We start from the raw sequence: 13,409 nt of genomic DNA on the forward strand, positions 1-13,409 counted from the left end.
CAAAATCAGTGGTCCATGTTACCCCCCAACTGCAGGGCTCCACTCCACCCACACAATTTTAAGGAATTAGAAAAAACAGGGGAACTACCAGAAAGTGCAAAATATGAAGAAGGCAGCTTTCAGCTCCTTCAGCATGGAGTAGAACATTCAATTCTGAGCTTTTACTATTTGAATAGCCTGCACATTAAAAAAAAAAAAAAGTTTTCTATAGAAACCCAATTTCTTAAAGTCCAGGAAGCATGCAGCTGGTTAATGTTAACAAAAGACCTTGACAGGAACATGTAAACTATATTGAATGTCATGCTTGGGGCCTATCTGCCAGCAATATTGTAGAGTTGTTTCATTAAATGTGAATACTGTACACTGAATATGGGAAAACTTTCTGCAGCCTTCATCGTTTCACATAGTACATAGAATTTGAGTCTAGATAAAGAACATGTCCTGCTGTCACACCGCTGAAGATGTTCCTGTGCAATCTCTTTTGTTGAGTCCTTATGAAGCTACAAGTCACAAATCCAAGATTCTGCTCCCTGAGGACACGTTATGTGAGACACAGCACTATTTTCGTCTTCTGCCTATCCTGAATGCTCTGTGAAACTTATCCTTAAATACCATCATGTAACAATCACACAAACTTTTGCTAAAGGCCTTATATACTAATAAAAAGACAGTGGTGCTTCCGACATTCTGAAATGCTCTGAAAACCAACTTTTCCAATACTAAATACAACAAAATAACCTTCATAAAATATAACTTTTCTCCATTTACACTTTTTTAAAGGATTAGTATCCTATGCTTTTCAAGCACAGGAATCTGTGAAATAACTCCTAACATGGACAGATTTTTCTTTTCTAATACATAACTTAAGAGCCTGGAGAGTTTTAACTCAAGTCCAGCCTCTAAACAAGGAATATTCTTGTTTACTTTAAAAATGGAAACAACATATAGTTCCATTATAATTGTTAAAAAGTTAGCTTTACAAACATGGGAATTTTAATTTAAAAAAAAATTCTTAACAAAACTATACAGTGTACAAATTACTGTCTACAAGGTAGGCGGTTCATTAAGAAGACCTTCCGCTCTTCTTGCTACTTGCAGCTTCACAGATTCATTCACATATTTTTTTAATGGAGCTGCCCACCCGAACATTACCCGATAACTATATTGCTATAATTAAGATTTTTTATTTTTTTTTGCCATGTCTTTATGTACAGTCTCCTTCACTGCCTTTTATTTTATTTTTTCCTTAGACAAGCCTCAGATGCTCACGTCACTCCAGGGGAAACACGCTTCAGAGGCACTGTGAGTGGCGGGCTGCAAAGCAATGCAATGAAGGCTGGATAGTGCCACAGGCTGGTGGCTGGAGACTCCACCCTGTGGATGCCCTTGGGTGACCGCCATCCTGAAGCTCTGCAGTTCTGGGTAAGGGAGGGGCGTGCAAGACCTGCAGAAGTGGGGCCCTTCGTTAGAATATACTTCCTGGTAAGAGGAGGAGGAGGCCGAAGAATGGATTTGAGATTATATATAGTAGTATTTTTAATAGTTTCATCTCAAATGGAAACAAGAAAAAAAAATCAATTTAAGGGGGGGAAAAAAGCAACACTTGCACTAGGCCTTTGTATCCAAGAGGCAGGCAGGAATACCCACAGTGCCACACTTGGTTTAGCTAGAACTGCTCATTCACTGGCAAAAACGAGAGCGACTCTGCCCATAAAGAATACTGTGTGTCCTTGTGAGGTTGAGTTGTTCACCTAACAGGTCAATGATACATGAAGAGCTTGGCTGAGATGATCTGTTTTTACAGGGCAAGCATCACAGAAATGATTGGACTTCCTTTGGAACTTGCTGCTAGGATCCCGCTGTGCTATTCAGCATTTGGGCTATCAAAGTGAATGGGCTAATCAAACACAATGCTCAGGCCCATAAGCATTGTTCTAAAGTATTCATTATGAAATGATATGCTGTGAGAACAATTGACAGTTTATTTTATTAGGCCATGGCCTGGGGGAAAAGGGTCAGGGGGCTCCTCAAGACAGCCTACCTTGTATCACTGATTCTGGAAGATTCTCCCTCTCGCAATAAATTCTCTCAACAGGACTCGGGGTGGGGTGGAGAGGGCAAAATAAAAATGGTCTCCATTTACCTTCTAGCCCTCAGGGGAAAATAAATCAAATATATATTTGAGGTACCATCCCTTAAAAAAATCCCATCAGTATCTAATTCATCCACAGGAAAGTTATGTCTTAAAATTCTATATTTGTCTCTGCTCTAGTTCTCAGTTTAACAGGGCAGGTAAAAAGGAAAAGAAGATTTTAAAATTTTTGTTCCCTAAAAACAACTTTGATTTTAATTTCTCAGTCCAAATATATTCAGAAATAGCAACCCTTCATTTACTCTTCTGGATATTAAAAAAAAAGAAAAAGTCCAAGTGCACTCCCATTCATTTGAAGTAGTAAGTCACAGGTAAATTATATTCTATTATTAATAAAATGAAGATACAGGGTAGGGAAGTGGCCGGAAAGAATATGCAGCAGCACTCCCTCCAGCTGCTTGAATGTTGTTTGTAGGAGAAAGCATATTCCTGCACTAAACCCCAAAGTGTGAAACATCCAACATCCGCTACGTGGGCATTGCAACAAATGTCTTTGCCAAATATGAGACAGGCTCATTCTTCACTGTGGATATGGAACTTTCAAGAAAAACTACCACCAACAACTAAAATAAGTTTTCTTAGGCCAATTCTGCCTCTAGGGGAATTTGTTGTGTTTTCTAGTTCTTACTATCATGTTCTTCTGAAAACCACAAATGAGTTCAGCTTGCACCCCAGGTGGGAAATTAGAGAGAGGGAACCTGTGTAAGTTGAAGTTTGTCACAGTAGGCAGAACAGTCGCTTGGCAGCCCGGGCCCATCTCAGGGTGCACTGCTTCACAGCTACACTGTAAAGTGTTAAAAATCCTCCCACCCACCCCAGAATATATATATATGTATATTAAAAAAAATCCCCTGTCCATCTCTCAGTACACAAAAGGACCTCATCACACTGCAAAAATAGCAGTACCCACTTTGGTCAATTAAAACAAACAAACGAAAAAAAAAAAGCATACATTATTATTTTTTTTTAAATCTGTGTACTTACCTATAATAACCAATACAGCTAAAAGCACTACCTACATAGGCAAAACTTGGTATTGCATAATTCGTATAAATTTGAAACCCCTCCCCCCCAAATATTAATTGGAAGATGAAAAACATGAAAGGTTAATAGAAAAAACACCAAAATACTGAAAATATTGCTGGTCGATTACAATTTTTAAGCGGCAACTATACACAGCCATGATATGCTTTATAAATGTGAGATAAAGGTATAACTGTCTAAAAAATCCATGATGTCACACATTTTTCTTCGTCTGGAGTACAAAATATTTTGTCATAAAAATGGTAAAGATTTAAAATGATAATAAATGCAGCAAAACAAGTGTAGTGATGTCACTTTTTGTGTTTTTTTGTTTTTTTATGTTTTTTTGTTTTTTAGATTTCAAGGCAAGGCACGTAATGTGGACATTATATCTTCGTGCAAATTAGGATTACTGGAAAGAGTATTTTTAATTAAAATTTTAAGAGACATAGAGGCAAAATGTGTCTGCCCATGCACACTACGGATCTGTCAATACAAGAAATTTGTTGAACAAGGCTAATGTCTGAAAGCACCATGCAAGTTTTCAGCACCCTGATTACATTTATTTTCTCAAGAGTGCGTTTTTTATATCCTACACCCTGGCGTTCCCAGTTTGTAAACTGTAAGCTTTACCCTTGTGACATGGATTTGCCTGCCTCTTTGTCTCTATAATGCAGATTTTATAGAACCTTTTGTACACCCTATGGGTTCTTGATGCAACCAGTAATTTTAAATAAATAAATTCTACCTCCACGGAGGCTGCAGCTAAACCAACATAAGTGCTGTGTTTTCATTCTTTTTTTTTTTTTTTCCTCAAGCACACGATTTGTCTTGATTTAATGCCTTTTTAAATGCCCTCAAAAACTGAGGGGAAAATAAATTCGTTCAAAATTATTTTAAATTCTTTTTAATCCCCTCAATTTAGAGTCCAAGGGCTGAAGGACTTATAATCATGATTCCCCTTTAGATATAAATTTATAAATTGCACTTGCCTCTGTTAAGTGTTTCTTTTGTGGGGAAAATATTATATTAATTTTTACTGTTGCATGCAGAGATAACACTTCACCTACATAGAGGCATTTCTTCCATAGAGCCTTTGTGTTCAAACTGTTTTTTTTTTCCTTTTTTTGTTTTTTTCTTTTTTTTTCTTTTTCTCTTTTTTTTTCTTTTTTTTTTTTAAGATTTCAAACTGGGTTACACACTGGAAAAGGCTGGGTTAAGGGCCAAAATTTAATAAATCTGTACTGATAACTAAAGGCTACAGAGATTTTTATATATTTTTTTTTAACTTTTAGAAATCAGAGTGCTTATAAAACGGCTGGCTCATGGCTCTGTCACCCAGCACCTCTGACGCCGCCTCCTAGCCTTCGTTGGTGAGATAACCAGGAATAGTGATTCCATGCGTAAACAACAAGAATACTAAACCAATAAAACTAGCTTATCATGCAAATATTAAGGCATCTAGAAAGTCAGTTAAAATATATTGTCATAGAGACAGAACATCTATTTCCCAGCGGACTTCATGTAACAAAGGCTACGTTGCAGGGGCTGCGATCTACCATCAGTGAAATATCATCGACCCTTTTAATGTCATTATAGTTTCAACCTTAAGGGAATTAGTGATTGTAAGTGCTGCAATTGCTGGTCTATCATCTTCTTTCTTCAGTTTCTTTCCTTTCTCCCTTTGTTTTGTTTTGTCCAGTCTTCCTCTTTTCCTTTTTTTTTTTTTTTTTAATTTCTTAAAACTATTGTTGTGTTTCTTTTTCCCTCAGTTGCTTGTTTCTGCTTGAAGGAAAGGTTCTCCAATTATGTTCAAACCATAATTTTGGACATTTGCCGGTAGGATGGGTGTCCTATTTGACACTTGGAAAGGAACCAAGCTAGCCCAGGTACCAGGACTGTTGAGAGGAGAAGGGTAGTAGGGAAGGAAGAAAAAACAGAAAGACAATGTTAAAATCTGCAGTGATATTAGAAATACAAATTCCAGATGCATCAAATTAGTACTATAACTTTATTCAAAATTAATGAGATAATGAGTCTAACATGAGATAAATATGCCAATTACACATATTGTACCTACTTATACTATATGATCTATTTTTTTTTTCATGAAAAGTAAGACTAACTGTGAGTCAGACAAACCTGGAGTAGGATACACACAATCATGGAACTGATTAAGTATATTCTTCCTAAAATATTTGATCCATTTGGACATAAATAGAATGATTTTTTTTTGTCCGAGAAAAAAAAGCAGCAGTCCACAGTAATACCAATATACTGTAGTTTGCCAGTTATATTACATGATCTTGTTTCACCTTTATTTCATAAGCAATTCAGTAGTAAGATGGGTTTCAATATTTTACCTACCTATTGTGTTGAAAAAAAAATTGAAAAGTGTAATGGAAAATATTTTTTTCTCCCTCACAAGAGGAAAATACTTTTTCCAAGTAGCCTTATGCATAATGTGTAATTGGAAAAGCTTGATTACCAAACATATCTTCATTGGAAATTGTTAGTAAAGACCAAATAGACGAAAAAAATGGAACAGAGGTTTTGTTCTCTGCAGAGCATACACTGTGAGAAATCATCATAGGAGGCCACAAGGGCCTCTATGCCTGTGCCTCCTAGTTCTAGAGCTCTCCAGTGGTTTCCTTATCCTCCTCTGTCGAAACTTATTAAGAGATAGAACCAAAGTTTTCCTTTCCATTTTTGCCCTGCCTTCAAGATCACCACCTCTGAGCTGCTCTGAACTGGAGGAGTGGGAAGGGTGGGGGTAGGGTGAGGTGGAGTGGTCTGTTCAAAGGATAAAGGGATGAGATTTCTTTCTGCCTCTCTCCACATCACCTCAGTTTTGACCTATGTTGGGGTTGTGAAAAAAAAAAATTGCAAAACAGTTCTCTAGTTGCTACCAGCATAATCTCTCACAAAAAAAGTGTCACCACATGTGGGAAAATAACACCAGATGTGCGTACCGTACCACAGGTTTGGGGTACACCTAATCTGATGTATTGCTTGTTTCAATATCCAGCTTGGAACAACTGTCAGCTAAGTAACAGCTGCGTAAAAAATGATGAACCAAGAAAACATCAGACAGACAATTGCATACCCAGCTTAATCAGGGCCTGGCATTGAGACAAAATTTAAATTTCATTTAGCATCCTTTGCTTTACTTTTGCAACCATAAGGTAAGATATATGCTGTTACATAGCTTTTGATCTATATATACTCAATTGTTCATAGTTGAATTCCAAAGATACAAAAGGCATTATGGAACATGAAGGAACAAATTTGGATTGAAATAACACTTGACATACAACTTTTTTACTCTGCTGATATCTCTATGCAATATGTGACATATCACTACATGTCTAGGTAGATAATTCTGAGATACTTCAACAGAAAAAAAAATCACAATGATCTTTTTAAATCAGGGATTTTATGATCAGTTGTCAAATTCCATGACAGCAAAATCCATCTCTTTTTTGCTATCATTTAGTGTAGGACCAAGAACACAGTAGATGTTCAATAACTTTTAAAATAAACAAATCAATCATTTCAAATCACATCCAATAAACATATTTTAGAGGTGTTGCCTAAGTACATTCTGATTTGGTCCATATTCAGAGAAAATAGATATCTGATTTAAAACTTGCAGGAATAATCACATTCAAGCTACAAAGGTATGTCCTCATTATCTAAAGAAAATTGTAATCTTAAAGAATATTTTTCATTGAAGTCTTTTTAAGAGACGTAACCGTTTTCATTTCTCTCTTCCCACACACATTTTCAACAACGATCACTGCAGTTTGCACCATTGATTGAGAACAGCGTTACATAATGCATTCTGAAGCTCATTTTCCCCTCAACTGTGCTTCTACTGCACTTTGTACATAGTCCTATTACAGCTTATATTACTTCATTTCATAATGATCTGTTATCTGCAACATCTTACTGGCTGAAAGGTGAACTCCGTAGAGAAAATGACCTAGTCTTATCTATCCTTATAGAGCCTGGCCATAGCCAATGCAAACTATTTCTTAACAAAATGAATTACAAAATAAACAAACATCCAATATTTTTAACCTGAAGTAAGAGGGCTATGTAAAAATAAAAAAAAAAAAAAACTAGCTTAATAGATAATCCTTGGCAGCAAAATCAACAAGAATTCCAAAATAAGTGAACTCCAAAAATTCATTTTGAGACTGCATGCTTTAGGAATATAAAGTAAATTTTAATGATTGAAAATCAGTGTGAGCTGGGCCTGGTAGTGCATGCTTGTAATCCCAGCGGCTCAGGAGGCTGAGACAGGAGGATCACGAGTTCAAAGCCAGCCTCAGCAACTTAGCCAAGTCCTAATAACTAGTGAGACCCTGTTTCAAAATGGAAACTAAAACAAGGCTGGAGATGTAGTTCAGTGGTTAAGCACCACTGGGTTCAATCCCAGAAAGAAAGAGAGAAAGAAAGAGAGAAAGAAGGAAAGAAAGAAGGAAAGAAAGAAGGAAAGAAGGAAAGAAAGAAAGAAAGAAAGAAAGAAAGAAAGAAAGAAAGAAAGAAAGAAAGAAAGAAAGAAAGAAAGAAAGGAAAGAAATCAGTGTGGTTTCTTAAAGGACAAGTCTACCAACTAATGGCAGAAAAGACAAGAATTCAGGGTCTATCTTGCAATTGATTTTTTACTCAGTTCTTTAGAAGAGACATATATTAATATTCTTTAGAAAATCCTCAATAAAAATAAATTGATGGTAATCACAGGACTCTTGCTGTAGAATGTCTAACAAATTTAATTTAAATGTTTATTTAAATTTTCTAAACCTCCCATCCTACATTATGACCATATCAAAATTGCAGTGTGTAATATATTTGTCAATACTGTTTATAAGCCTTTGGGGGGAAATAAATCTCAAACATTAACACTGTGCAGACCCCATATATGAGTTTTACAAGCCTCTTATTGCCAATCTGTAGGTTAAGTTCAGAACTATAAGGCACACACATTTTTTAGAGCTTTTTCGGCAGTCCCTTTGAAAAATAGGCCTGGTAAGACGAATTCAAAGCCCAGGATAACAATGCAAAGAAAAATATTTTATTCACCAAAATAATCTAGATCATTTAATTTCAAAAGCACAATGCCTAAAATTGCATATTCAAGTAAAAATGTAGCAGTGCTTCTTACAAATTTGATGCTGTCTCTATGTACAAATTAATGCAAAAGTCATATGTATGAATAAAATAATCACACATATTCTTACACAAATTAGTTACATGTAAGTTATATGTAATTTATGGTGGGATGAGAATTATATGAAAAATCATATGTTCAATTCAACAATCTGTAATCTACCTAGCTACCTAGTAAGAGTCATGAGAATCTAACTCTGAAAGGAGGTTGAATGCAGCTACTTCATCGATGTCTTCAAGCTTGCATTTACTTTATTATCATTGATTTTCCAAAGTCAAATCATCTTTCTTTGGGCAAACTAAAGATGAACACATTTGAAATTTGAGAGAACATCTTTAAATACACACACACACACACACACACACACACACTGGCCATGACCACTAAAAAAAGAAAAAGAAGAAGGAAGTGGAGGAAGAAAAGGAAGGGAGAAAGAGAAGAAGAAGCGGGGAGAAGAGAGTGTAAGTATGATGTGAAAAATCAGGCATTACAAAAAAAAAAAAAAGCACAAAGTATTTTAATACAAAGTGCAACTCACCCTACTGATTTCTACTCTCTCTCTATGAGATACTTCATTATAAACAAAATATATAAAAGCTAAATCAAAATTCAAAAATTCAAAAATAAAATGTCTGATCTCATTGAGAATATTTTCACATAATTTTGAACAAATGTATGATTTAGCTCCTCCACAGAGAGGGAAGAGGAAACAAATTATTTTGACCTTGAGAATATTAGTGGTGGGAGATAGCCCTGCTTCTTTTATACTGATAAGACTACCCCCGGAGCACTGTGCTTCTTGGCATCACTGTTCAAGAGAAACGGACTCAATGGTGTTGCTTTATTGAAGAAACTCACCAAATCATCTCATTAAAGTAACAGTTTAAGGGCAACAGCGAAGACAGGACAGTGGAATCAGAAAGAAATTCAGACTTCCTCTGTAAGATTCACATGAATAAAATAAGCACAAAGGGGGAAATTTCCCCAGGACAACCATGCTGAAGACCACTAAGAGCAAGGTGACATCTTTGGTGTTTTACATATGCTATGTCACTTCCCTCTCTCAATGAACTCTTGAAATGGCCAAAATTTTCCCCTTTTCACTAAGGAAACTGAGGCAAGTTGTTCAGTCTCTGCTAGTCCTCAGATATAATAAATCAATTCTGTCTGACTCCCATGGCCATTTCACTATAATATATTGCCTTCTTAGAAAGTCAGATGTTGCTAGGAATGAGCACTTGCCTAGCATGTTTGAGGCCCTGAATCAGATGTTGACCCAACATTAGAAAGAGCTTTTAACAATTTTCTGAAGGCAAAATATATTTACTTCAGTATACAATGAGTTTCCAAGACTCCACACAAGCTGAATCATAACCTCGCTAATACTGAAGAAGAGAGACTTGTGCACCGAATATGTGGTTGGGCAGGTGCTGCAGTCTGGCTGGGCACAAATCACCAGCCACTCAAGCAGGAACAAACTTTATTTCCAAACTCCACCAGCCCACTCCCGGGAAACTCTCCCGAACGCCACCCAGGTGGCTCCTCCAGGAACACACCACACACCAACCGGAACTCCCACCACCCAATCGAACTCTTCAGGAATCCCCAGGAGAGCTCAACCGGAACTCAACGGGAACTCCACGAGAACTCAAAAGTCATCATCTTAATGGCTTACTGGCTTCACCTCTCAACCACTACTTCTGGCAAAAATGCCATGCGTTATCCCAACTCTGCTGTGGCCCTCAACAGGCAGGATGGCAAAGCACTCTGAAATTCTATGAACCTGTTTCCTCTAGAAACAAATGTAGTTGAAGTTTTCTAGGGTAACACTATAATCAGGACTAAGAGAGAAGAAGGTACCCACTTCTTCCTTTAAAAATGATACACTATTTACATATTTTTTAGCCTAGGAAAATTGGATAAAATAGTTGTTCTTTGCATCTAAAGAATCCATGAACTTTTATCTTTTAATGAAAGAGAGAAAATTGTTCTCTGCAGCCAAACCAACATTTGATGGTTATGGTTATTATTATTTTTTTTTTTAATGTGTCCTGTGAATGAGTCTTTGAGGCCAAAAAGGATTGGTCTATTAGCTTTTAACACTCTAACCCATGAAGAACCACAGAGTACCAAATAAATATATTAAGTCCTTTAGTTGAATTCGGAACCAAAGTGAAAAATTTCATCTTTTCTATTAGTTTTAGGTGATTAAAACAAAAAGAGCTACTTGAAAACTGGCAAAATTCATTTATTACTAGTACATGTTTATTTGATAATGAATTGGACATTCTATTTGTTAGACAACTTACAAAATGTCAGAGTATCCAATACATTAGTACTTTTCAGGAGAATAGCAATATTATCCGTTCGGGTTTTGTATACTACATTTACTTCAAAAATAATAAGTGCTCTTTCAAGAAGCTTAAAAAATACTAAGAAATGAAGCACCAAGAATTGAAAATATTCATATAACCTCAACTGTACCAACAGCCATGTTATTTATAAATAGTGATAAAATAAAAATGGTCTGGAAAGCATGAGGAATGTATAAAATAGGTATCTTAACAGAATCTGCCTTTAGTTCTTTTGAACCAGTTTCAGATAATCTCCAAGACTGAAGGGTTGTTTTTTTTTTTTTTTTTTTTTAGTTCTTTTCCTAAACACTCTAATTCTTGACATAATATTAATATACAGGTTTTAGCATCTCTCCCAAAATAATTTTCCCTATTGATAGCTAAAGGCATGTCTGGAAAAATCAGGTATGGTGTGTTAGGTAAATATTCATTAAGTGAAAAATCATGTTGTCCCTGATTTATATGTGTGCATTTGCTGTGGCAGTTTACTTTAATATAATATAAAGGCAAATCATGTCTTTGTGAAAAAAAATGCTCACTCAGACCCGTGGAAGAAATAAATGGGTAGCATTTAAGTTGAACCTATTAATGATGCTTTAGAACAAAGATAATAAATATAATAAATATACCAGTGGCTAGCACTTAGATACTGGTTATTATTTGCCAGGCTCTGTTTTATGTGATTGACCTACTTAAAGCTTTTAATTCCCACAGAAAACCTAGGAGAAAGTGTCTTTATCTGTTATTTTAGAGATGAGGAAACTGAGCTAAGAAGTTAAGCATCTCGCCCAGCTTATATTGCCACTGTGTTGTGTAAGCCAGGAGTTTCCCTCTAGCAGTGTGGACTTAGGATCTATGCTCTTAACCTATACATTTCACTTCAGCTGCGTCTTTTGTGAAATACACTTTCTTAAAAAAAAAAAAAAGGAAAAAAAAGAAAAACTGGATAATAGTTTATATTACAACTGATTTTTTAAGAGTCAATAAACAAAGGTCCATATTACTTAGACACACTGAAATTTCCATAGAAGTATAACTCTTGCCCAAACTTCAGCATAAATAACTGTATTTTATCCATCTAATCCCTGTTGCTTTTCAGTTGAAAGAAATATGTGTCTTTCTTTTATGGATGTACAAATATGTATGTCAATAATTTGCTTTCGATTCCTTTTCAGACCAGGCCAGACTAAAAGCAAAAATTACAAAGGGCTTATATAGATCTTAGGTTCCTTCAATTTATTTTTCACATTTTTAAGGATCATTATTGCCATCTGAATGATCCTATTTGCATGCAAGATGATTTCTAATGATTATTACTATTTGTAATAATCTGTATCAGAAAGCTCCCTGGCTAGCTCTTACCTGATCTGCAAAGTACTCTTGTGGGCTCTCTGGGAAACACCAAATATCATAAACTGCAGGTGGCTCATGGAATTATTCTAACTACAAGCAATAGCACTTTCATAGTAATGAAAGAGAAATGTATTTGTTTCTTAACTAAGTAGGTAAATAGCCTTCTTTATTGCTACTCCTTGGGGACCAACAGTTTTGAAAATAACATCAAAACAGTAAGCCATCAAACCTCATTAGTTTATATTCAATTATTTCAGATGTCTTTTGGTACTGGGGCATGCTAAATTGAGGGTTAACTTTACCATGCTTGAGTGCTAGCATGTTCTAAGTAAAATAATGGCACATTCCAGTGAAATATTTCATCTAATGAAGAGGACAAGGTAAGAAAAGCCCTCATGTATGGGACCATTACAACTAAGTATTAAATTACTATACTTTTTCAGTAAAAAGCTCTACATAATCCTAAAATATCCTTCAACAAGGCAATCTATACCCTTAAAAGTAACAAAAGTCTATTTCCTTAGAATGTTTAATTTAAACAATAATAAGAAAAAGTTCTTTCCCTCAATAGGGCAAATTAAGTAGATTTAAAAAAAATTTATCTTTTCCCTTTTTTAGAGCTGAAAGTGAAAGGTGGAGAATTAATATGAAGACAACTAATAAATAAGATACAGCACACACATGCACACATATACAGCAACTTATGAAGCTGTGGAAAGTCAGGCTTACAGTAGAAATTTTATCTCCTCCTACAGATATGCGACATTGGAGAAGCCCACATGTTGATTTCCAGCCTCCTTCTCTAGTCTGTATTCCTCTCCACCCCTAGGCTCCTTTTCAAAGCTATTGTTATAAGTGCTACTTGCTCCTCTTATTTGCATATGTGATTCTTCAACAGCAGACAAAATTCTCTACAAAAATGGTGCTTCAACATAGTGCCTTTCACTACAGAAAATCATCCAAGGCATACTAAGTTAAGTGGAAATGTAAGTTTTATGCAAAAGCAAAAAGTGATTATTTCACAAATGATTTTTATTTCAAAGCAAAAATCAGCATTACTTGCTCAATTTCACCTCTAAGGGATAGAACTTATTGGTATCAGAATTCTGAAATAAAGTTACCAAGGATTAAGAAACTGAATGCTTTTTGATAGAGTGCCTTTTACTCTGTTCACATGTGCAGAGATCTTCCTTGTAAAACAAAGTGAACAAGCCTAACTTTCGACAATTTCTGACTATTCCACCTTTGTGTTTTTCAATTTCTCAAACCTCAATGGGCTTTGCCTTTTCTTTTATAATTCATGGTGTTTATTATATTTATACACTCATGAGCTTTGTTATTTAAATACCAC

At 35.5% G+C, this 13,409-nt stretch overlaps 1 protein-coding gene across 4 annotated transcripts in view; it reads right to left on the bottom strand.

Moving 5' to 3' along the window:
• Positions 1 to 4,352: 4,352 nt before the first annotated feature.
• The window catches only part of Nfib (nuclear factor I B), a 217,516-nt gene continuing 208,459 nt past the window's right edge, over positions 4,353 to 13,409 (bottom strand). For 2 of the 4 annotated variants that reach the window (XM_026398590.2, XM_026398589.2), the window contains exon 12: positions 4,353 to 5,073. In XM_026398590.2, coding sequence (XP_026254375.1) covers positions 4,944 to 5,073 — 130 coding nt within the window. In that variant the 3' untranslated portion in view covers positions 4,353 to 4,943. The remainder of the gene's footprint in view (positions 5,074 to 13,409) is intronic. The other 2 variants (XM_026398591.2, XM_026398593.2) reach the window with 1 other exon arrangement.

The sequence above is a fragment of the Urocitellus parryii genome, chromosome 4, assembly GCF_045843805.1.
Source record: "Urocitellus parryii isolate mUroPar1 chromosome 4, mUroPar1.hap1, whole genome shotgun sequence".
Lineage (NCBI taxonomy): Eukaryota > Metazoa > Chordata > Mammalia > Rodentia > Sciuridae > Urocitellus > Urocitellus parryii.